Here is a 27,223-nt window from a genome sequence, read left to right as displayed (position 1 = left end):
GCCACGCTTAAAGGCCAGGTAGTGCATTATAGTTATTATGGCAAATTTCTCCACTATTTTATCAGGTCTGTGAATCTCAAACACGCAAGATTAGCTACAAACTTATGGTAGCGGGGAACCCAATCCTCATCCCTACTAAGCAGGTGAAAGAAGACATCTTTTCCTAGAGCCATCTTTTACATATTACACTATTCAGTGACAGTCATTGTATTTATAGAATGGATTAGAAGAATAAGGAGCGGGGGGAGGAAGGGGGGGTCAAACGTTTACCTAGCTCTCTGTCTCTTGAGAAGATTTTCATTCCTAATTTGTTAATCTTAGAATGCAGAAGACAAAAGCATTGGCTAATTGCTGGACATTTGAACATTTACTCCATCCATGTATCTAGGAAGCTGAATTGTTATTTTGCTTAGAATTAGTAAAACAGTAATAATGTCTATACAGCTTCCACGTCCAATACCATGGAGGAACAACAGCATGACTCTACCGCAAAAAGAAAATCCAATATCAGAGCAAGCAGAAACTATCATAGGAATCTATCTGCTATCCTTGGGTATGTACCGCAGGAAAATCAGCCCTTCAAAATGTATACTGCTATAGTATGTGCTACTAAAATAGACACAATATAAAAATTGCTTCTTTACTACTTAGTAAAACTGTTTTTTTACCCCTTGTTTAGATAGTGGCATATATTAAATGAAAGTATGTTAAAGAAAGTAGTTTCATAGTACTTTTTTAATTTATTTAATGCCTAATGCTAATGCCTAATGCCTAATGCTCCACTGTGAACGACATTAAGAGGAATCTATTTTTAATTGTTTTCATGCAAGATTTACAAAACTGTCACTCAAGATTACCACTTTTTTTACTTGTATTCAAAATGTGTGAATCCTGGGGGAAAGTTGTGCAAAGCTTGTGTGAAAAAAATGATTTTATTTGTTTTACATACATAAAGTCAGTAACTTTTTTATAAAGGTAAAATATAGGCATAACTGTGATCAAGAGTATCTGTCATTTACCCAAATTTATATATCAAAATGACTGAACAGAAAATGAATGCACCATTTTCAGGTCTGATTATGTAAATGGTGTTAGTGAAATTCATGGCTCATGGCTAATCTTGACTTACATAACCATTCTAATTCGACACTTGTAGAACCCCTGAGTCTGTTTGTGCTCATGAATGGCAGATTGCTTTAAAACAGGTTGTTGTAATGGTAAAGTTTATGTATTTCATTACATTATTTCACTGCACAGGTAAAAGGGGAAAGAGGGGACAAAGTATTTAAAGAAAATTGAGTATTTTAAATATTTTCTGGCTTAGAGGTGAATTTAAATACCTGAGACTTGAAACCTGACCAGAGAAGCTCATTTTTCTAAGGTGTTTTTGCTATGTAATTTTTTTCTGACCAGTTTGATATTCTGTAAGACAATAAAATAAAATAAGAAATAATCTAAAAAACGAATGAGCTACCAAGTGTGTAGAATGATAAAAACAGACGTATAAAAGTGAAAAATTAAACAAAAAATAGATAAATAGATAAATAAATAGTAGATAACGCTGCCAATACCCGTAATGTCACCACATACACCGTCAGTATATAATTCAGTAAGCAGAGCAGTGCTAAATCTATGTGTGATAATTAAAAAATTATTATATTTATTATATATATTAAATACATACAACATATATATTTTATCTAATATCACACATAGATTTAGCTCTGCTCCGCATACTGAATTAAATTAAAATAAAATAACTAACTGTTGTGTTTGGCTGGTAAAGGTAAAAATCAGTTTATGTTATCAGCAAGCTGTAGGCCCAACTATGGATATAAATTGCTCCCCATCTTCCATCATCTGAATACAAGCACAGGTTCTGTACACATAAGGGTTGGTTTACTAAAGGCTGTTTTTCTATTTGAAAGGGAATTTGCACTTTCCAAGTGAATTTTCCCCAAAACGTACTGAATTAAGTGAAACCCTGCTGAGTTCTATCATCTGATCTTGTGCAATATTTTTTCTTTCTTGCACTTGATTGGGTATTCTTTGCAAAGCAAGATTTCACCACATTCACTAAGCTTCAGGGTAAATTCCCTTGTACAGTGAACAGCCTAATTGCTTTTAGTAAATCAACTAAGTGGCCTTCTATACAGTTCCCCACTGCTAGAATATAAATAAAGAAATACAATTTAAATAAAGATGTAATGTATTCTTTTACATGTGTGATAGCATTTATCAGCCCCATAAAAGTTGCTAATCCTATCAACAATAACATCTCTAGTTTTGTGTATTATAGCTCCATTTCCCTTGTTAGGATCATTCAGTATGAATAATCACTTATTCATTGTATTACTAAATATAAATAGAATGTTCACTTTGCAAGGGAAATTTTACTTTGCAATAGAGTTTTCCCCAGAGCTTAGTTAACAAGGTGATGCACTGCATACTGCCATCATTCAATCATTTACAAGCAAAAATGTCGTTGTTTTTATTTTCATTGCATGTGATTGGGTATTCTTAAGTCTGGTACACACTAACCGTTTTTTCAACCTAGCGGGTTGAACGAAAAAAAAAACTGACAGCTCCGGTCGGAGCCGCTGTAATAATGATCCACAGCGATCTCCCCTGCTGAACTGTTGTGTTCTGACAGGGGGGCAACCCCCCCCCCCCACCACAACAGTTCGATCAGCGCTCTCTGCTATTGGCTGAGAGCGCTGGTCAGGATTCGGTCAGGTGCTGGTTTTTATTGAACCGGCTGATGTCTCCCGACATTCAGCCCGTGTGTACAGGACTTTAGCAAAGCGAAATTTCACCACATCCGCTAAGCTTTGGGGAAAGTGAAACTTTCCTTGCAAAACAGTCTATTTGCCTTCAGTAAATTAACTCCATTGTGTGTACATGTACACAACTACCTTATTTATCTATGTTATGATTTGTATATAATACATTCCTTAATATATGTAACCAACTGTATTGTTAAATATGTCAACAAACGCAACAATAAAACAGTAATACTTTTAAAACTATTTTTAAAAAAGTCATAAACTGTACTTTGTAAATAACTTCCTATAGATGAGATTGCAGTTTCTGGTTACAAGAAGACAGATGATTTATTAATTTTAAGAATCTAGAGCAGCAAAGTGTCTTGGGCATCTGTTTTGCAACCTTTGAAGTTTATGTAAATACTCTCCCTGCAGTCATCCAAATGGTAAATACCCAAGTAGATGCAGTGCATATATATATATATATATATCAATTATATAACCAGAAGTGTTTCTGCTCTGTCCAGCTGCCAGATGGAAACTGACATGTTAGAGTCAATTCAGGACATACAAGAATAGGTGTTCAATTAAATATGGAGATCCAGCTGGTTTTCAGTTGAGTAGATAATCCATAGTGTCATTTATAGAACAGTAGGCTTCATTCAATGAAAGCAGTTGCAATTATATTACTGTAGGAATAGGGGATTGCAGGGTCATCAACTCACATTGTTTTAAAGTCATTTTAAATCTATTTCTTTAAATTACAAACTTGTCTTACCTGCTCTGTGAATTGGCTTTGCCCAGAACAGCCACGATCCTGCTCTTCTGGGGTCCCTCCTTGGTGCTCTTGGTTCCTCCCCCATCAAGCTTGATCGTGAGCTGGCCAATGAAGAGAGAGCCGAGAAAGCCACTGTTCTTGTGCACAGCACTGGATGAAAATTGGATCGAGATTGGGCTCAGATAAATATCTTAATGCATAGAATGTATTAACCACTTAAGCCCCAGAAGATTTTACCCCCTTCCTGACTGGGGCCTATTTTGCGATTCGGCACTGCGTGACTTTAACGGACAATTGCGCGGTCGTGCGACGCTGTACCTACACAAATTTGACGTCCTATTTTTCCTACAAACAGAGCTTTCTGTTGGTGGTATTTGATCCCCTGTGCGATTTTTTGATCATGCGCTATAAACAAAAAAATAATTTTCACATTTTTTTACATGAAATTCCCCCAAAAAAATGTAAAAATCAAAATTTTTTAACATTTTAGGCCAATTTGTTTTATGCTACCTATGTTTGGTAAAATAAATCGCAAAAAGCGTATTTTTATTGGTTTGCACAAAAGTTATTGCGTTTACTAACTAACGGAAAGATTTTTGTCATTTCTGTTGTTTTTTTTTTAACGAGTAATGGCGGCGATCTGCGATTTTTTTTGCGGGACTGCAACATTGCGGCGGACAGATCGGACCATTGACTGACATTTTTGACACTTTTGGGGTTACCAGTGACATTACTGCAGTAATCAGTGCTATACAAATGCACTGTTACTGTAAAAAAATGACACTGGCAGTGAAGGAGTTAACTTTATTGGAGAGGGAGGGGTTAAGTGTGTCCCTAGGGGCGTGTTTCTAACTGTGATTGGCTGTGGCTACTAGTGTAAGAACAGAGATCAACATTCTACACACAGGGAAGAATGACAGGCGGCTTTGTTCACATTAGCCGCCTGCCTTTCTTCCGTTGTAACGGAAGATCGCGAGTGCCCAACGGACATCGGGTCCACCGGGAACACGCGCGGGGGGTGGCCCGTGACCACGCGGGAGCAGGAGCGTGCCCCCCACGGCGTGCGCTCGCTCCCTAGAGCCTCACAGGCTAGCGACGTAGCCCTACGTCGCGTTGCCTGTGAGGGGCTGACCGCCGCCGTAAATAGTCATGCGGCGGTCGGCAAGCGGTTAAGGTAGAATACCATCTTCCTTTACAACCACTTTAAGAAAAACATTAGAAACGTACATAACAAGTCAACGATCCTTTTTATGTTTACTGTGTAAAGTCAATAACCTATGTGGCGAGAAGAACAACAACTTCTTAGGTGGAGAGAAGTTCAGTGCTGAGGCACTGTGTGGCAGAATGCTTTGGTCCCTCCTCATGATGTCCTTGTGGTAGGTCTGGGACTTAAGCGTTGCATGAACCAAGCAAGTGGGTTCCCATCAACATTGGTAAGCTTAATCCTTCAAAGAAGAATAAGAAGCTCTCTCTCAGAAAATCAGCAACTTATGTTTTTGCTTATTTGCTTATTGCAAGGAAAGGAAATAAAAGAAAACAAGGTTTTATTTAAAAAAAAAGAAAAGATGGATGATGGTCAACACACTACAAATAGCTCTTATGGACAATTGCCTACAATAGCCAGTAGGATTCTCCTGTTCTCTCAGATAATGATGTTAACCCCACTCTGTGCTTTAGTATGTTATAAATAAGTAAAAAAAAAAAGGAATAAATCAGCACCTATATTATAAACCCTTTAAATATGTGCAATAAAAAAACTAGAATACTGACCTACAATCCAAAATACAATACAAAAGAGACTGCACGTAGTGTAAAACTGCCAAAAAAAATCATATATTTAGAAATAATGCAATTAATTTCTCCTTAACCACTTTACCACCGGAGGATTTTGCTGTCTTACGTCCAGGCCACTTTTTGCGATTCGGCACTGTGCAACTTTACCTGACAATTTCGCTGTCATGCAACACTGTACCAAACGAATATTACGCCTTTTTTAACCACAAACAGAGCTTTCTTTTGGTGGTATTTGATCACCTGTGCGATTTTTACTTTTTGTGCTATAAACAAAAAAAGAGCGACAATTTTGAAAAAATAACAATATTTTTCACATTTTTTTAGATGAAATCCCCCCCCCCCCCAAAAATGTAAAAATCTAATTTTTTTATCATTTTAGGCCAATTTGTTTTCTGCCACATATTTTTGGTAAAAAAATCGCAATAAGCGTATTTTGATTGGTTTGCGCAAAAGTTATTGCGTTTACTAACTAAGGGAAAGATTTCTGTAATTTTTGGTGTTTTTCTTTTTAACGAGTAATGGCGGCTATCTGCGATTTTTTTTGTGGGACTGCGACATTGCGGCGCACAGATCGGACCCTTGACTGACATTTTTGACACTTTTGGGGGTACCAGTGACATTACTACAGTAATCAGTGCTATACATATGCACTGTTACTGTAAAAATGACACTGGCAGGGAAGGGGTTAATTTTTATTGGTATCAAGGGGTTAATGTATGCCTGGTGATCACCGCCGCTCCTCCCTTGGCCCGACTCCCGCTGTAACTGAATACAGCGGGAGCGAGCCTCCGGCGGCGCGCGCGCGCCGCCCACAAGGGCAGGAGTCCAGCGACGTAGGTATACGTCGCTGGACGGGAACGAGCCACTTTGCCGCAGTACAGTCAACGTGACTGGTCGGCAAGTGGTTAAGTGGAAAGATGCCAGCCAATTACAAAGTTACATAGTTACATAGTTAATAGTTGTAATAAAAATAATAATACATAGTTAAAGGTTGAATAAAGACACCAGTCCATCCAGTTCAACCTATGTAGGTACGCGTGTTCATAATCATTTCCCATATCCCTGTATACTGTGTTCGCTAAGAGATTTCTTAAAATTTCACTACTTCCCACTGACACCACCAAGTAAAAATCTCTTGGATGGGTTTCCCTCCAGCCAAATAATGGACATATACTTACCAATTTAAATGGCCAATCTCTTTCAAGACAGGTAAGAAGATTGTTTTAAAAAAAGGCTGTTGTTATGTTAAGTTCTGTGTATTTCATTACACAGCCTGAGCTCACTTGGGAAGACTTAGCTGATGATGCACCCCTCCTGATAGGAAACCACCTTCAGGTATCAGGGGATTTTTTTTCCTCGTGAATTTATAGTGCCCTTATTAAAAAGACCCCAAATAGTTGGATACCACCAAATAAAATAATTTCTTCATAAATAATACCATATACTTATATTTTTCTAATATAAAATATTCCCATCAAAACACTGTGAGTATGGCATCCAGCAAAATAACACTGGTGCTCTATAAAACATAACAGCCAAAGTTGGCAATGCTGTGAAAACGCTCCTGGATTATCAATCTGTCAACTGACCACACACTTTCTGGCTCCACCCCAATGTGTTTTGTTGTAATGACAATTTATTCAAGAGGATATGATTTTTTTGGTGTTATCACGCTATGTGCCGCCTTTTTTGTTCGGCCCTATGAATAGATGAGGACTTCTCAGACACCTGAGGTGGTTTTCTACCAGAAGGAGCTGATCATCTGCTTAGAATGGTTGTAGATCCTTCTATAAACCCTTGAAGTGACAATTTTCAGATGAAACACAGAGATGAAAAAAATCCTCCTGCAAAAGTTGTACCTGTTTATTTGTAGTCTTCTCTACATCTGTTCAAAGTCCAGCCTTTATAAAGCTTGTCTGAGCTGTCAAAAAACAGGGGGCGGAAATCTGAAATTACACATTGCTGAGCTCAGTGAGGAGAGCTCTGGGAGATGATTTGAGGAAAAGAGACACACCCCTTCACATAGAACATAGGAAGAGACCTGAGGCTGTCAATCACAAGCAATGTGCTTGAGCTATTTTATTTGTTGCTTGCAAACACAGGACTTTGTACTGTGATTGGCTACAGCCGATCACCACGTCTTGTCCATAAATCTTTGGCCAGGACCTGCTGACAAAATCCCACTGTAGCCAGTGACAGAGTGGGTTAGCAGCAGGCGCATGCATGTGCGTCCCTAACCAAGAAAAGGGTGAATGACGTATCCATGTATGTGATCCAGCCTGCATGTTTCACCCTGCCAGGTGGTTAACCCAGACAGTTAAATGGAAAAGGTTGGGGGTGGGTTCACAGAACTGATCCTGTCCACAGAACGCCTGTCCATTTTTCAGGCAGACCTGATCTGACCCTTCTTTTACTACTATAGAGCAATGGATCTAAACAGCCTTATGTCCATTTATACCCGCCTAACTTCAATCTGATCCACTAAACAAAACAGAAAGGGATCCGTTCCCTTCCATCTAGTGGATCAGATTGGAGGGCAGTTGGGTGTAAACAGACAGCCGGTTTGTTTACACCAGCCGCCCTTATAGCACAATGGGCTGTGTCCGTGTCCGCTCTGCATAAGCTGAGTGGACTCTGACCTGTCATCTGCCCACTCTGCTCAGCGGGGCATCAGCAGACAGATCCCCCACTGAACAAGCTGATTCTGCCCCATGTGAAAGAAGCCTTGATAACAAACAGCAACACTGGCAGGCCACTTACCCTCCGGAGGATTTAACCCCCTTCATGACCAACCCATTTTTTGCAATATGGCACTGCGTTACTTTAACTGACCATTAAACAGTCGTGCAATGCTGTACCCATATAATATGTATGTCCTTTTTTTTCCCACAAATAGTGCTTTCTTTTGGTGGTATTTGATCACCTCTGTGTTTTTTAGTTTTTGCGCGTTAAATAAAAATAAGATCAAAAATGAATAAAAAAAATCTATATTTTTTCCTTTTTGCTATAAAACATATCCAATAAAAAATGTAAAAATTCTAATTGCTTCATAAATTTAGGCCAATATGTATTCTGCTACATATTTTTGGTAAAAAAAAATCCCAATAAGTGTATATTGATTGGTTTGTGCAAACGTTCTAGCGTCTAAAAACTATTAGATATATTTATGGAATTTTTATTTATTTATTTTTACTAGTAATGGCGGCAATCAGCAACTAACTTATAGTGGGAGTGGGATATTGCGGTGGACAAATTGGACACCTAACTGACACTTTGTGGGAACCAGTGACACCAATTCAGTGAAAATATGCACTGTCACTGTACTAATGACACTGGCTGTGAAGGGGTTAACATCTAGGGCAATCAAATGGTTAAATAAGTGTTTTCCTACTGGAGTGGGGGAGGTGCTTTTACTAATAGATCCTTGTCTCTGCTTTGCAGGAACACAGGATCAATGTCTTTCATACTGACAGAGTAGCGAACTGCCTTGTTTACATAGATAGCCCGCTGTTCTGCCTGTGTACAGAACGATCAGCAGATACAGGCAGACATCGAGTCTGTGGGACCCACTGATCGTCTCCGATACCCAGAAATGCAGGATCATGTATATATATATATATATATATATATATATATATATATATATATATATAATCCTGCGCAGAGCGACCATCCTGTAGCAGTATATATGCTATGGGGCGGGTGGAAACTGATTGAGATCATCAGCATTATGATACCTCACAGGGAGCAGGCACTCTTTCATGGCTCTGGCTGGCTCTGTCACAGTGTGTCACATGACATGGCTGTTCGGTGCTGATTTTGTTACCCTATGACCAATAAGTTAACAAAATCAGCAATCGGCAGCCATGTGACACACTGTGACAGAGAACTGCCAGCCAGAGCCATTATAGAGAGCCTGCTGCCTGTAAGTTATACCATCCATGATGCCAGTGACAGAGACAGTGCAATGAAGTCTATTCACACCCCCAAATCGCACCTGTGTAGAAGCCAATGGCAGCCCCATGATCCGCTTCCCCTCTGTTGCTGCTGGACACTGTCAGTTGAGCTGCCTTTCTTTGCCTGTCGCTGCCGCTGCGCCACCGCCCCCCTCACAGCCTCTCAAGTCTCGCTCTCTGGGCCCTGGCTACTACTGGGTGAGGAGCGGAGCTGAGCGGAGGAAGATCACTCCACCGGTAAAGGCAAGGAGATAGGCTGCCAGTCAGCTGACTGGGACTTGAGCCAAGCCAGAGGAACATACAGAGTGGGAGCGGAATGGTCATGCACCCAAAATGGAAGAAATAGTGCCTCCAATCTGACCAGCACATCATCAGAAAGGGGCACAGAAAATGGAAAAATACAACTTTACTAAGCTAGTAGAAGTGATGAAGTGGGGGTGTGAATTTCAGAAATAAATTTTTTTTTAATTCTGCAGTGTGTCTTTGAGATTGCCCAGGCCCCCTTGCTGAGCTAAGGATGTCGGGCCTTGTACAACAGGGCCGTCTGTACTGGCTAATCAGAATACCCCAGAATTCATAAAGACTGGCACAGACAGATTTTGTAAAAGTATTTCTCATGCATTCTAAAAGTGGTGCAGCAAATTCATGTACCTGTCTAGAACTTGTGCTTGAATTTGGCACATGTTACTGCCCTTTTAGAATGGATGAGCGACACATTCCCATAATTTGTCTGCGCCAGTTTCTTTTTTTCTGTACGCCAAAAAACAGTTGCTTCTAATTAGGTCTACTTTCTTTATATATGAACTGTCAGTATGTTATTTTGAATTTGGCACATTCATTGCACCACAATGTAAAAGCAGGGCATTGTAGAACTACCTGAATTTGGTGCACGAGTCACTGTCAGAACCAAAAGTGTCGCAAATGCTTCATGAACACCAACAAGAGGGACCAACACCACTAGAATCTTTGTCTGTACTTTGTTGCACATTTTCTTTTACTGCACAGTTTGTATTATGATAAAATAGCTTTGTAATGCTATTATTACATTTAGTATTTATTTAAGATTGTAGCACTGTATTCTTCTTAGATTATTTTAAAGAGGAGCTCCAGTCACCTGTGGTAAAAATGAAAGTCAGCAGCTACAAAAAGTGTAGCTGCTGACTTTTAAAAACAGCCACCCACCTGTCCCAGGATCCAGCGGTGAACTCAACCTAGGCGGTTTTACCCGTTGTCTTCGGTCCCCGGCACTGGAATCTTTACTATGCTTATGGCTTCACAGCCAGGTGCCCACTGCGTTTGCGCGAGTCGTGCTGCGCATAGTGAATGGTAGATGCAGTCTTCTGGAACCTGTCAGTGTCCCAGAAGACTGCAGGGTGAGGGAGCAAGGAGAACTTCTGTTGCCAAGCACAGCAAAGTGGGAAGTGGGTACCTGTCAAAATCGGGTACTTACTCCTCAAAAGTGCTAATTGTTTAAGAGGAGCAAGTCCTTAAAGCGGAACTTCCTCTTTTGGGTGGAGCTTTGCTTTATTTAAATCTTTGTTATTGCACATATTTTCTAAAAAAGTTATGAAAGAATTTTAGATCTTTGCTCCATACAAAAGGGTAACTTTTACAGATATCTTCCCATAATGAAATAATCATCAAGTTTCTTGGGCTTTTGTGTTACCGTAGATTAATGCTAACCATTTGCATCAACCTGCAATTGACATCACTCATATATTTTACACATCTACATCTAATGTTTAAAGAACCTGAATGCAAAATGACATCCAATTATATCTCAACCCTTAAGGACTATGTTTAAATGTTTTTACACAAGATTCAAACAACTTTTACCCAGAGGTCACCAAGAATCCTGGGTGAATGGTAAGTTAATTCTATATAAAAATATTTACATAAGGGAGCAGGACGCAGGGATACAGAGCTCCGCATTCAGTGAACTAAAAGATCCCCCATCTAGCCTATTAACACCGCTGATCACCCCAAAAACTATCTCCCCCACCTCAGCGGAGGACGAGGTATCGGCCGCTACCCGCAGTTTATCCCCAGAGCTCCGCGGACCGGAGCGGCGGGATCGCGGCCTACTACAGAGCCCGGCGCCATTGCGGCCTAACCTCAATCCGGCACAATCTGAGTGCAGGGTACCATCCGGAACCACATCATTCTCCCCAGCTACCCTGCAGAAGCTTGGGCTTCGGTGGATGCCTATATTTTGCAGGGCGAAGCTGAAAGAAAAGAGGATTTCTCAGGCGGACCGAGGTGGATTGCTGTGTGAAGAGCTCTGCCATTTACAAGATTAATCCACAGCAATCCGCCCGAATTACAACTCCTAACATACCATCCGTCCACTAATCAGCCTTCTTGGACCATGGAGTACCCTCCCAGTGCCTTATTTTGAGAATAAGACAGCGGACGGACGAGTGAGAAGCTCCGTCGAACGGAAACTAAATCCGTCTCAATCCTCCTCCATCCTACAATTTAACGGACAATCCACACCAGGATCGGCTTCCTGAAGCCGTGGGGGACCATTTCTACCCGTCATTTGCTGAAATAGAGCTCCGGGAGAAACGTACACATCGAGGCCTAGGTAGGCCCAAAAGCCGCGGTCTTGCCTGAATAGCGGCATCCGGACACCAGTAAGACTACACCTTTCTCTTCATCTCCCATACTGCCTTACTCAGCGGCGCACATGAAGGTGTGGCACCCCTGCACGGCCATCTGACCCCCTTCCCAATAGAACATTCTGTGCCGAGGCGCATGCGCGGAACTCGCCGAGTCAGACATGTCTGACTGAGCTCCGCTCCGATTGGTGACAGCCCGCCACTCTCCACGGTGACCAGCCGCATTCCGAGCATACCGATCATACCCCGCTGACTCCCGCAACCCTCCTCCGCCCCGCCATGGTCTCGGGAGGCGCCACAGCGAAGATCAAGAGCCGCAATATCCGCGATGTCCTGGTCAGGGCATCTTCCAAGATGGCGCCGCCGCTTGTCTCCCGCGCCGGCCCCAGCACACCCAGGACCCCCAGGAACATTTTACCTCACCCCGATGAAGGTGAGTCTGACTCCGACTATCCACTCACCCAGAGGGCTACTGCAGCTTACGGCTCCTCACCTACTGAGATGCTGCAGAATTTTGAACGTATCCTCCATAAGGCCCTAAAAACCACCTCAGACCAAATTACTGACAAGCTTACTAAGGAAATTAGAGAACTGGGCCAACGTACTGCTGACCTAGAACTCAGGGCTGACGAGCTTGAAATCAGTGTCTCTCACCATTCAGTCGAGCTAGAGGCCCTCAGGGAGGAAAACCAGCTCTTACAGGACCACTTAGAGGACCAGGAGAACAGAGCTAGACGCTCTAATATCAGGATAAGGGGGATCCCTGAAACTGTGGTGGACTTGCAATCCACGGTAACAGCTCTCTTCCAGGAACTCTCCCCATCCATCCCTATTGAGCGCCTGGAAATGGACCGCATACACAGGGCTTTAGCTCCCCGTAAATCTGAGGGACCTCCCAGGGATATCATAGCCAAGCTCCATTTTTACAAAACTAAGGAACAACTCCTTCAAGCTGCAAGGCAAAAAGATACCCTACATTTCCAGGGCTACACGTACCAGCTCTTTACTGATCTCTGCAAGGCTACCATTACCAAGCGTAGGGCATTCAAACCTCTTTTACAAGTTCTCCAACAACACCATATCATTTACTCCTGGGGCTTCCCCTTTTCTCTGCGCTTCACCTACCAGGGCCGCAAGCACACTTGCAAAACCACTGATGACCTCCAGCAGCTCCTCCAGGACTTGCACCTGACTACAGCCCCTGTGACACCCACAGCTCAACAACAGCGCAGGCGCTCTGCCTCACGCTCCCCCCTGAAACCTGCAGCCACTACACCCACTACCCCTAAGCGGAGCCGGCACATCTCCCCCTTGCCTGCATTTATGGACTCGATGGACTGAGAGCCTCATCTACACAAGTCCTTGCTTATTTCGTACCACCTGCTTTTGAGCGACTCCCGCCACAATGTTCTTCATATGCTAACTTTGAAGTTTTTTGTTGTTTTTGTTTTTTTTTTCTCTCCCCCACCCCTTTTTTTGTTTTTTTTTTGTTTTTTGTTGTCCCCTAGACTGAGTTTGTTCACTAGGCCAACCCCACGGGCTTCCTTCGGCGGACCCTGGATCTCTCGTCAGGTAGCTATGCATCACGGATCACCATCTCATCTCCACGCTTGACCATCCTAGCAACGACTGCACAGTCTGGACTGTACTCACGGTAACTCTAATCCTGCCGGGAACTTCTTTTCCTCTTCTACCCAAAGAATCCCCCCTGCTGGGGACATTGATGGACCCTATCTCCCTTCCCCCCATTTTTTTTTTTTTAATGTTCTTTAACATTGTGCTTGTACCTACTGGTTATGCTACACCCTGACACGGTTACTCCTCCTTTTGTAACCTATTGTCTCTCCTGGTCACCAACATGGACTTTATCACCATATCTCGCCCACGGGCGGGTCTGTCACCCGTCGGCTGACACTGCTGCCTCCACCCACCTCTGAAACCCTCCCTCGGGAGACTTCCGGTGGTGGCTCTCCTCCCTCAGCGTAGGTGTTCTCCCACTGCGTTGACGGAGGATGTTCTTGGTTTTTTGTTTTTTGTTTTTCGTACTTTTGCCTGAGCTGATATGTCTGCTGCTCCCAGTGTCTCTCCTTTCCTCCTCTTATCTTCCTAGTCTGAGCCTTCTCTCTGCCTCTCCTTCTCTCCCTCCCCTTTCCCCTCCTCCTCGCCGGGGGGCTCCGGTTGTTATAACTTGGTTCCTTAATCTAGGCTCCCAGCCCACACCTGCGCGATGGCCTCTTTAAATGTGTTGACCCTCAATGTGCAGGGTCTCAATTCTCCACAAAAGCGGCGCAAGGCCTTTCGCTCATTGGCCTCCCTTGATGTGCATGTAGCTTGCCTCCAGGAGACGCACTTTTCGGCCTCACATACCCCCAAATATTTAACTTCCTCTTACCCTCAATTTTTTACAGCGTCGGCCTCAGTTAAGAAGAGGGGGGTTTTGATAGCTTTCCACAGAACGGCACCGTTCACACTTCATTCATCCATTGCAGACCCTGAAGGTAGGTACCTTATACTCATTGGCACCTTATTAGACACGAAGGTAACCTTGGCTTCCTACTATGCACCTAACGCAAACCCCCAGGCCTTTCTCTCCCACTTTCTCCGAATCACTGAAGAACACAAAAAAGGCACAGTTATCCTCTGTGGAGATTCCAATCAGGTCTTATATCCTTTTCTGGACAAATCCCCAGCCGCTCCTTTGCAGTCCACAAGTAGACTCACCTTCCAGCAGCTACTCCACGCTCACTCTCTAATCGACACGTGGCGCGAACATAACCCGTCGAAACGGCAGTATACTTTTTATTCCAACCCGCACAAGACATCCTCACGTATTGATCATATTCTCACCTCCATAGCTACTTCACCCTCACTCTTGGCTTCCTCGATCCTTCCAATCCCATGGTCGGATCATGACGCAGTAGTTTCCACCTTCGACTCCCTGATACCCAAGCAGCGTTCTTTCACCTGGTCGTTGAACGACACCCTCCTAACCCACCCTTCCCACAGACTGGAGATAGCCGGAGCGCTTAAAGACTATATTGCCCACAATGACACAACTGACGTCACGCCATTTACGCTCTGGGAAGCGCACAAGTCAGTCATCCGCGGTGCCCTCATTAGTCTGGCCTCTCGTCGCAAAAAGGAACGCCGACACCTCTACCACACCCTAGACTCAGCCTACACCAGTGCCCACCTCCAGTACCAAACACAACCCACCCCGGACAGCAAACTTGCCATGGACAAGGCCGCGTTGGAGCTGGATCTCTTCCTCACTGATTCGGCCGAAAAGCAACTGCGACGGTCTCATCACAGGTTTTACATTAAAGCCAATAAACCTGATACATTTTTAGCTCTGTCCCTTCGTAATGCCAATGTCGTCCGAAAACCTATACGCCTTAAAACCTCCCCCACAACCCACACTAGCAATCCGGTCAAGATCTTAGAGACATTTCGTCACCACCTGTCCAAGCTCTACTCTCCTCCTCAACCCTCCCCCGACGCGCAGACTTCTGACTTCCTCTCAGACCTCGACTTGCCCGCCTTATCAGTTTCGCAACGTGAAGCTCTAGACTCACCCATCTCGGACCTCGAAATTCGTAATGCAATCAAAACTCTTAAACTCAATAAGCGACCGGGTCCAGATGGGTTTACAGCCTCTTACTACAAACATTTCTCTGACCTCCTGACTCCTATGCTGACCAAGGCTTAAAATTCTGTACTCAGGGGCCATTCCTTTGGTCCTGATTCCCTCACCGCTGCCATCTCGATGATCCCTAAACCACAGACTGATGACACTTCCTGGGCTAATTACCGCCCGATATCCCTCCTTAATATTGACATTAAGATCATGGCCAAAATCCTAGCGGCCCGCCTAAACCCGATAGTGGGATCTTTAGTGCACAGGGACCAAACAGGTTTTATCCCCTGCCGTCAGGCTGGTGACAATGTGCGTAGAGCGATACACCTAGCTTACCTGGCCCGCCAACGTAAAGTCCCTACGTGCTTTGTCTCCCTTGACATTAGAAAAGCTTTCGACACCCTATCTTGGTCGTACCTGCACACTGTGCTCCGCACGTGGGGTTTCGGGCCCCACTTCTTAGCCTGGATCTCCTCACTTTATTCTTCGCCATCAGCCTTTGTTCGATATGCGGGATTTAGATCTCCCACATTCCCTATAGGCTGCGGCACCAGACAAGGGTGTCCTCTTTCCCCTCTCCTCTTCGCCCTCGCTATCCAACCTCTGGCCCAGAAAATTCGTGCTAGTCCTGATATTAAAGGCTTGGAAATAGGAGGACATCACCACAAATTGTGCTTATTTGCAGATGATATCCTCCTGTTTCTCACATCCCCGCTAACCTCCACCCCCAATCTCCTTGTTCTCCTACAACGATTTGCTGCATTTTCTGGACTAGTCGTCAACCCCCGAAAGTCGAAGGCTCTTAACATCTCCTTGCCCCCCCCACTCCTTCAGCAACTGCAGTCTGTACTCCCCTTTACCTGGGCTACTCATCACATTCCCTACCTGGGAATTAAGCTCACGGCGGATCCATCGGAACTTTTCACGGCCAACTACCCTCCCATGTTGCGTCACCTCACTAAACTCATGAAAACTTGGGCTCCTTTACCTGTAGCCTGGTTAGGCCGGATCACCGTAGCTAAAATGGCCTTGTTGCCTAAAATACTGTACATGTTCCGGGTTTTGCCTGTACCTGTCCCCTCTTATTACCTTCAGCAACTCCAGTGCCGAACCTTCTCTTTCATCTGGGGCAAATCCAGGCCCAGGATCCCCCGTAGGGTCCTCTACCTTCACAAGCTACAGGGAGGTTTGGGTGTTCCCCAATTTGCCAAATATTACCAGGCGGCTCAGTTGGCACAGCTGCCCAAGTGGCACGCCACCCAAGAAATCCCCCTTTGGGTGTCCCTTGAAGCAGTGGAATGTGATCCCCTTTCTGTAGCTAATCTGTTGTGGCTGGCACCCTCAGACCGTCGTTCACTAACTAACCCGATCTTGTGCCATTCCCTTCGTCTCTGGAACACACTGAAATTCAAATACAAACTCCAGTCACCTCACAACCCTCTATTGTCATTTTTACATAACCCTTCTTTTCCCCCAGCTTGGGACTCTCCGTCTTCGTTCCACAGATGGGCCTCGTTAGGGCACACTCCTTAATCTTGTTTAATGCCTTCAAGACTTTCCAAACACTAAAAGACGCACATAGGCTCCCAAGCTCTGAAATCTTCCACTATCTACAGATTAAACACTTCCTAACTCCGTGCATTCAAACCGACACTTCCTTGCCCACCCTGACCTCCTTCGAACACGTTTGCCTTCACGACCCACATACCCGTGGCCTGATTTCCATGCTCTATTCCAGGCTCTCAGACCCCCCGAGTCGAACCCCCCCCCCGTACACTGCTAAATGGGAACATGATTTGGGGCTTACGCTTGACCCCGCAGACTGGTCACAAATTTGGCAGACGACGAAGGCTGCCTCGCAAAATGTAGTGGCATCCGAGACGAATTACAAGGTTCTAATGCGCTGGTACCTTGTGCCAGCGCGCATTGCTAAGTTCTTACCCACGCACCCCTCCGTATGTTTCCGGGGTTGCTCAGCTGTAGGCACGCACATGCACATCTGGTGGACTTGCCCTACAGTTCAAAAGTTTTGGCAAGCGGTCTTTCGAATCCTCTCCACCCTCATGGAAGTACCCATCTCCCCGGATCCTTCGCTGGCCCTGTTGAACCTGAAACCAGACAATGTTTCTAAATTTCGACATAAGTTATTCCTGCAGGTCACCACAGCGGCCAAACAAACTATAGCGAAAGCTTGGAAGACGTCCCATTTGCCTTTGCCAGAACTCAAACATAGAGTCACCAACGCGATGATCCATGCAAAAATAGAAGCGATCTTAACTGACAAGGTGGAGAAGTTTGATAAACTTTGGCACCCCTGGGTGACCCATTATCTGCCCCCCAACTTTGACGAAGCCTTGCTGCTTCCTTAATCGGCTTTCAAGCTTTGCATAGCTCACACTGCTTATTTCTGGTGTCCCCCCCCGGCGACCTGTCTTACCCCCCCCCACCCCTCCCTCTCTCTCTCTCCCACCCACCCCTCTCTCACCCTCCTCTTTACTTCCCTGTTCTGTTCCCCTCCTCCCCCCCTCTCTTTTTTCCATTATTGCTATCTATTGACCCCTCTTCTTTTTCTTTTCTCTTTTTCGTTTTCTTTTTTGACAACGTATTTGTCTGGTTCAACTACTATTGTTCAACCACTGGTCATGTGGTAACGGAGAGCTATGTTTCCCCCTGTTTGCTACTCGTAACCTCATGCTCCAGCTGTCTTGGTCCCTGCCCAGGACAGCCCTATTTGTCCCACGCTTCCCTCCTCCGGGATCTGATTACCCTCTTGCAGTTGCCTCATAACTTGGTGAGTGCTTGTTGGCCGCGCCTCTCCTCCTGGGCACAGCTTGTTCCCTTTACGGGGTGCCTAGGGGATGGGTTCCTTTTACCCTTCTCCATCCCGAGATCCCCCATTGGTTCATAGCCTTTGTTGTCACTTACTGAGGTTTTCCTGAGGTTACGACTGTTTGTTACTTTACTGTTTGCTCTCTGTACCCTATGGGTTATTAGTTGTTTCTCTGTAATTCTCCAGTGCATGTTAAACGTTGTACTACATTTGTTAACTCCAATAAAATCTTTGAAACAGTAAAAAAAAAAAAAAAAAAAAAAATATTTACATAAGAGACCCCAAGAGAAATGCTGGAGCTGCTATTGCTGGCCTCTTTCTGAAAATGCCTGGAACAAAGATGCCAAATTGCCAATCAAGAAAATCAGACAAAAGTCAGAAGTCATTATGGTCATACTTCCTCTAGGTTGGTCAATGAAGCTGTTGCAGCAGGAGGATCAGCATGGCAATAAGCAACTAGAATTCAGTCACTTACTGTTGGCCCAAAGGGTCAGCATGACAGTCAGGAAACCAGAATTTTCAAGAAAGCTCAGAAATGGCAGCCCAAAATTGTTTAATGTCAGGTTTCTTAAAAAAATATACAAACTGGCATGTGGTTCCAAAAAAGATAAGGCTAGGGAAATTATAAATGCTGGCCTTTAAGAAATGTAAACAATATGTACAATGTAAATGGACATTAATGATTTCTATGAACAGCTCATTGGGTCACTAAAATGTAGGCTTTGTACTAAACACTGAGAGCTCTCAAGAAACAATAAAGAAGACTAGCTTTTGCACTAAGAACTTACAGGAACTACTGGTGGAGAAGATCAGCCGTCAATATATTGGAAACACTATAAGATAGGATAAACAGAATAGGGTTGTTGACACCTTTGTTTCTACCTGGCAAAATTAAAAACATGAATGGTCTAAAGCCATGCTCAGAATAATAAAAATATGTTACTGGTGTAATTAAAGATTTACAAAATCATAGTTATTTGCTGTATTCACCTATTTGTGTTAACATTTATTTTTCCTTTTTCCACAGGTTGGATGTCTTGGTTTGGCAACAGCATTGTAATATTTATATTATACAAACAGAAAACCAACTTGTTGCCCACAGATTATCTTACATTTAACCTGGCAGTGTCGGATGCCAGCATATCTGTATTTGGCTACTCTAGAGGCATCATAGAGATCTTTAATGTCTTCAGAGATGATGGTTTTCTTATCACCTCAATATGGACATGCCAGGTAGGAATAAATGATAGTTTTCTTCACAAATACTTTATTTACAGATTGTGAGCACACTAGCTTACTTATGGCTTAAATCTGTAATGGTAATTTGTCTAACCCTATACTTGCACTCATAAACTACCTATTCACCTGTGCATTTTTTAAAATATTTGTAAGGTTCCAAAAAATGTTACCAATGATTTTAGAAATATCATTGTTCCTTGCACAACTTTAAAAAAGCCATTTGTACATCTCAGTGTTTGGCATTTTAACCTTTATTTGCAATGCATAAAACCTGCTAAACACAATCAAAGAGTTGCAAAGGAATGCAGTCCAGCCAATTGTTCAGAAAATGTTTTATTATTCCTGAGAAACCAAAGTACATTGTAGTTGTAGAAAGGCATTCACAATTTTTACTTCCCTTGGTTTACTGCTTTTGTTTGTGATTAGCTTGTGATATTAACACAACACCAGGACTTTGTGAGATTATGCCTTCCAGGCTCTTGAAATGTCCAAGCCTGTGTAAGAAGCAAAGATCAAGAATATCATAATTTACTTACCTCTGTAAGGTCCCAATTTGCCCAAAATGCATTAATGCGTCGCATAGGCCATATATGTCCTACTGGCTTCCTGTTTGTGGCCCACTGTGTCCTGGGCCACCACGTGTTGGGTACCTGTGGAATTTGCAAAGCTGCAGCAAAGCAAAGCTGCAGCAGGGTGGCAGGCTGGCAACACTGGAGTAAAGACAGTATTGTCAGGCAGAGTGAACTCCACCCAATAGTTCAAGTGTAATACAGGCCTCATTGAGGAGAGAACACTGCGGGAGCATGTGACCAAGTAAATTTTAATTTCATTGTTATTGTACTGACCACCAATGTGGAGGGATTTAAAAACACTGCCACTGGTTACCAATGCAGGACTCCCAAAGGTGGAGAGTTTAAAAAATACTGCCACCGATCACCAATGAAGGGAGGGGACCGAGGAACACTTCCACTAACCACTAATGGCAGGGGGGTTAAATAGCACTGCTAGGGAATCTGAGCAAGATATTCAACTATCTGCCTAGCAATGGAAAAAAAATACTATTTTTCACATACAAATCCTCAATTGCCAATCATTTCTTGGGAAATGGGGTACAAGATTCTAATGAGATAGTATTAAGGGCCTGCCATGTTACATAAATCATACCACCAAATTCTGAATGATGGAGTTGTGGAACTACGACAGGTAATATGTTTCATATTTTCTGGCAATGTCCATTTACCTGCTCTGGAGTGATGTAACATCCACAAATAAACAATTTACCTCAGTCAAAATCCAGCTGCAAAATCCCAAACTCACACATCCATGTCTTTATGGACCTTGCTTTGTGCACTGGTGAGCAGTCATGTTGGAACAGGAAGGAGCCATTGTTCCCACAAAGTTGGAAGCATGTAATTGTCCAAAATGTCTTGGTATGCTGACTCCCTAAGATTTCCCTTCACTGGAACTAAGAGGCCAAGCCTAACCCTTGGAAAACAACCCCACACTATTATCCCCCCTCTACCAAATGATATGGACCAGTGCACAAAGCAAGTTCCATAAAGACATGGATGAGCGAGTTTGGGGTAAAGGAACTTGACTGGACTGCACCGAGCCCTGACTTCATCCTGATAGAACACCTTCGGGATGAATTAGAGCAGAGACTGTGAGCAAGGCCTTCTCGTCCACATCAGTACCTGACCTGACAAATGCGGGGGGGGGGGTTGCACACTCAATTTGACTGTTGAATTTTAGATGGAAGCAAGCCAGCCGGATTACTTTCACAGATCCTCTGAATATCTTCCCCCACTGGGTATTGCTAGGTTGACGGAAAGGAGACCAATGAACATGCATTCACTGATTTCTCCTTGTATGTATTCCATGTATGTGGAACAAAAGTATACTGTGGACTTGACATGCAGGCCAATACTGGGGAGCATTCTGATGTAAAATAAAGAAAAATATATAGAACGTTGTTCCTGCTGGCAAAAGGTAGTTTCCTTCAAGGAAACTACGTGAGATTTTAATACTAGCAAAAATAGTTGCCGTAAGATATGAGCCACACCCCTATATACTATGAAGAAAAATATAGACAAAAGTGGGGCTTTCAAGGCTCAAATGAGATGGTCAATAGACTCAACGCCACACCGTAGTAAGGTTAAAACACATTTTATGAACTATCAATCAATAAAAAGGGCATGAAAACATGCCTAGAAGCACATATATACATATACCACATATATTTAAAATGGAACACAAAGTAAGTAACCAGATGGTAGAGTCTCAGTCAGAAGGATGGATATGGTCCCTGTGCAGCCAACGCATTTCGCTTGACTTCGCTTCTTCAGGGCTTAATCAGAGACCAGAGAACCAGCTAGTGTTCTATAAGTTATATAAGAAGATTTCAATAAGTAGTCACATATATACATGGTGTACACATTCTCTTCTAAGACTCCCCCAGACAAGGGATGACTAGCTTATGGATCATGTGCTCAACTGCTGGCCATCCTTCTCCTTCTTCTCCCTTCCACTGTTTCTAAAAGTGATGTTTGATATTTATATTTAAACAGACACATTTAAACTTGTAATTTTTTTAATTGTCTGTTGAATGAGTGCTAACAAAAATCACGTTTCTTTTTATTTCCCTTGCACATAATTGGATATTTAAAGTGAATATAGCTTCACCTTATTTACTGATAATCACCATGCAAAATGAATACTCACTTTTGTAGGTGAACAGCCTTTACTTTTTACTTTAAATTATTAAACCAGTAACGGCCAAAAACCTCTCACTTTAAAAAGTAAGCCTTTAACTGTGAACCTTCTTTGGACTTCTTCTATTTCTTGTAGTTAAAGTATGTATTATACTGCATGCTAAATAAATGTTTTTAAGATTTAGTTTTAAGGAAATTAAAGAACGGTGGAAAAAATATATGCTAGGTCATTATTTGGACAACTTCAATAAAAACGTCTTTGATTACAGTGTAATACTATGTGCTGTTTTCAAATACTTCGGAACTAAAACTCAGCAAAATCCAACTGACGAAAAAATCGGATGTGGTTTATGTGACCTGTGCAGCAGCTTTATTAACAGATAATGGAAGGATTAGATCTGCAGACTAAGTTGACACACAATAGCTACTTTGCAATCTGTTTTCAATCCATCCTAACTCTGTTAAAAAGGGATTAGGAAAAAATGTTGGTAACATTTTCAGAGACAGCTGCCACGCCATAGATAAACAGAGCTAGTGAAAGAGAAACTTCTCAGTATAAAACAGGCTTTCTTTTTATTTACAGGTGATGTGATAATAATTTCTTGTTGCCCTTTTGTGTAATGTGAATACATTTGTTATTTTATTTTTTGGGTAACAAAAAGTAACCATATGCAATACAAGAGTCACAAGAAATAGATCAGAGTTATATGTCACCTAGGGCGGTTGCATTATGATGTGCTGCAATACCAAAATAAAGCTCGGGGTTGGTAAAGTAATCTCTCACCTTGCAAGGAAAACTGCATGATGCTTACAATGTATATACACAAAATGCTAAATGGTCTTAGTTAGCCACAATTATCATATCAGGCAGGATTGATGGCAACGTCAACAACAAGAGGAACATATTGTAATTACTTATGAGATCTACTTGTCTTTGTGCAATGTTAAGATAGGATATGTTACGGATTATGTGCAAATCCTGTTGGAAAAGGGGGGGGTGTAGTTATGTCATGTTTGTGTCAAATTCCATTCATGTCTCAATAATAATCATTGCTACTTCCCAACCATAAAATGTATTTAGCTGTTATTGCTTACAGTTAAGGTTCATAAACACTAAGGGCCTGTTCACATTACCGCTATGTAGTACCATGTCCATTACTGCAATATGCTGTAACACATGGAACATGGTTATACAGGCATTCATGTTAAAAGACACTCCAATATCCTAAGGCTGTGCAACAGTATTGTAGCACACCACAATGTACAGCAACACTCAGTAGTAAGCTGGGTTAGTAAAAACAGTTGTGTACTTTTTTTCACTTAAAATATTAAAATGCATATACATAATATTGTAAGTGAATTGGCAGGCAGAATTGTGGACAATGTATATGTGTCACCTTGGTTTTTCACTTACACATGGAAAGGGGCTCCAATATTTGTATCAGATGTCTGTGATTTCTCAGATCTTAAAGTGGTTCTAAAGCCTAAAACATGTTTTACCTGAATGCATTACTTGCATTAGGGTAAAAAATGTTTACGCATCAGCATCACTCCTCCCCCCCGCTGTTATTTACCTGAGCCCTTATGCGATCCAGTGCAGTGGACGTCCGCAGATCCTTTCACCCCTCACTTCTGTGTCTCTCTGGCTTTGCTGGGGCTCTGGGAGCCATTGGTTGTTAATCAAAGCCAGTGACAAGGGAGCAGGGGGGACGAGTGCCACTCTCTGTGTTAAAGGACACAGCAGCAGGGCTCGAAAGTGAGCATGCATTGTAGCCCCCATGGGAAGCCCAACTGGACAGATAGGAGGGGCCAGGAGCGCCAGCGGGGGACCTGAGATTAGGAGGGTTGCGGCCATTCTGTGCAATGGTACGTTTAGACTCCACCCAAAGCTGTAATACTGAAAACTGCTCTCCTTATGTTCTGTCTTTAACTGTGGTATGTTCATACTGCTGCGAATCCACCCAAAGCTGTAATACTGAAAACTGCTCTCCTTATGTTCTGTCTTTAACTGTGGTATGTTCATACTGCTGCGAATCCACCCAAAGCTGTAATACGGAAAACTGCTCTCCTTATGTTCTGTCTTTAACTGTGGTATGTTCACACTGCTGCGACTCCACCCAAAGCTGTAATACTGAAAACTGCTCTCCTTATGTTCTGTCTTTAACTGTGGTATGTTCATACTGTTGCGACTCCACCCAATGCTGTAATACTGAAAACTGCTCTCCTTATGTTCTGTCTTTAACTGTGGTATGTTCATAGTGCTGCGAATCCACCCAAAGCTCTAATACTGAAAACCGCTCTCCTTATGTTCTGTCTTTAACTGTGGTATGTTCATAGTGCTGCGAATCCACCCAAAGCTGTAATACTGAAAACTGCTCTCCTTATGTTCTGTCTTTAACTGTGGTATGTTCATACTGTTGCGACTCCACCCAATGCTGTAATACTGAAAACTGCTCTCCTTATGTTCCGTCTTTAACCGTGGTATGTTCTCACTGCTGCGACTCCACCAATAGCTGTAATACTGAAAACTGCGCTCCTTATGTTCTGTCTTTAAGTGTGGTATGTTCACACTGCTGCGACTCCACCCAAAGCTGTAATACTGAAAACTGCTCTCCTTATGTTCCGTCTTTAACCGTGGTATGTTCACACTGCTGCGACTCCACCCAAAGCTGTAATACTGAAAACTGCTCTCCTTATGTTCTGTCTTTAACTGTAGTATGTTTATTTTGCTTAACCATCTGTAGACTGTTCTCATTGCAATGCTTTAATGTCTCCCTATGTCTTACCTTTTAAATTTATAGCCTGTTTCTTATCTGTTAGCTGTCCTCTTGTAAATCTGTTTCTGAATTTAAAATGTTGCTCTGTTTAGCCAGTCATACTTTATTAATTCCTGATTAGTTAATTGGAAAGCACCCACCCCCACCTCTAACAGTATATAAGTAAGCATCACTTGGGGAAAGCACGTTTGCAAAGGGGGGGCATATTTGCTGTTGGGGCTCTTTCTCAAAATGGGGCTATTTGTATAAGTGGAAGCACTTCTGACTCTGCACTTCAGCGAATGCACAAAGTGAATGAACACAGGAAATGCTGAGATAAACACCACACAGTCTACAGGTGACCTTGATTACCCCTTCAGCTCTTTCTCCTTGTAACATGCACTCTCTCTACCACTCCTTCTGACAGCCGTGTCATCTATCCTTAAACTCTCTCTCCTTCACCTCTCTTCTCCACCCCACAGCTTCTATATATCACCCTCACTTCTGTCCTCTTCTTATTACTGCACTCACCATCTCCTGCTATTTATAAATCCACACACACACAAAACCTCCAGGACACTGGGGCATGTCCCTTCATATAAATCACATTCTAATTTTACCTCCCTCACCTTTTTGCTTCTCCTAACCTCTGGAGATATATCCCAAAACCCTGGGCCTCCATCATTTACCTGTACTCAACACACTCATTACCATGCACCCTCTGGCTGCAGCCGCAATCAGCACAATTTAGTTCCCATCTCTCTTCTTCCAAAGACCAGACTCCCTCTCTCTTGCACTCTGTGGAATGCCCACTCGGTCTGTAATAAACTCACCTCTCTCCATGACCTTTTTATCACAAACTCATTTAATCTACTCGTCATTACCGAAACCTGGCTTCATGAATCCGACACTCCATCTTCTGCTGCCCTATCCCAAGGTGGTCTCCCCCAGACCCAGTGGACGCAAGGGAGGGGGTGTCGGAATCCTTCTAGCCCTACATAGCACCTCTCAGGTACTTTACCCACCTCTCTCTCTGTCACTCTCCTCATTTGAGGCACACTGCATTTATCTTTTCTCTCCTGTTTCTCTATGGATAGCTTATTGCCCCCCTGGACCAGTATCAACCTTTCTTGACAACTTCTCTGCCTGACTACCCTACTTTCTCTCTTCTGAAATCCCCACAATCATTCTCGGCGACTTCAACATCCCTATTAATACTAACACTCCTGCCACTTCCAAACTTCTCAGTCCAACCTCCTCCTTTGACCTGAAGCAATGGATACATGCTTCTACTCACTCTAAAGGGAATATCCTTGACCTTGTTTTCTCCCACCTATGCACTCCATGCAACCACTCTAACTATCCTTTGCCTCTCTCTGATCACTACCTTATTCGTTTCACTCTCTCCCTCTCCTTCACCTCCTCTCCCTCCAACTGCCTTACAGTTACCCATAGAAACCTACGCCATCTCAACCCTTCTCTTCTCTACTCTGCTACCGACCACCTCTATGACAAAATCGCACCCCTGTCCTGCACCAACCTAGCCACTTTTGTCTACAACGCTTCACATTTAGCCTCCCTGGCCCCACTCACTACACATCGAACCAAGCCCAACCCCTTCAACCTTGGCAAACAAATAACACTGAAAAATTATAGCCGTGCTCTTGAGCGCCTATGACGTAAGACTAGGTCTCAGAAAGATTTCAACCAATATAAATCTGCCCTCCAAAAATACAATTCCAGTCTACACACTTCCAAGCAGACCTATTTTATCACTCTCATTAACAACTTATCATCCTGCCCCTGGCAACTCTTCACTACCTTTAATTCTCTACTTCATCCTCCACTGCCTCCACCCACTAACTCACTCACTGCCCAGGAGATTGCCAACCACTTCAAACAGAAGATTGATACAATTTGTGAGGAGATCTCAGCTGTTAAGATACCTTCCATGCTTTACACTTCATGCCCACAGGTGCAATTACTACTTTCCTCATCCAACCCCACCACTATAGACAAGGTTGCTAAACTACTTGCTAACGTCCACTTAACCACCTGCCCTCTGGATCCTGTTCCCTCGCAAATGCTACATTCACCCTCTGGTTCTATTCTACACTCTCTAACCCACATCTTAAA

General features: G+C 43.1%; 1 protein-coding gene across 1 annotated transcript in view; it reads left to right on the top strand.

The window, feature by feature from the left end:
• Positions 1-432: 432 nt before the first annotated feature.
• The window catches only part of LOC309549578 (visual pigment-like receptor peropsin), a gene marked incomplete at its 5' end in the record, with an annotated part of 81,644 nt that continues 54,853 nt past the window's right edge, over positions 433-27,223 (top strand). The window contains 2 exons of the mRNA XM_082249951.1: positions 433-553; positions 19,409-19,614. Of these exons, the coding sequence (XP_082106077.1) occupies positions 433-553; positions 19,409-19,614 (327 nt within the window). The remainder of the gene's footprint in view (positions 554-19,408; positions 19,615-27,223) is intronic.

This window comes from Pelophylax lessonae, assembly GCF_965119305.1.
Source record: "Pelophylax lessonae genome assembly, chromosome: 3".
Taxonomy (NCBI): Eukaryota; Metazoa; Chordata; class Amphibia; order Anura; family Ranidae; genus Pelophylax; species Pelophylax lessonae.
The sequence above is the reverse complement of the archived record's forward strand: the minus strand, read 5'-3'. Positions and strand labels throughout refer to the sequence as shown.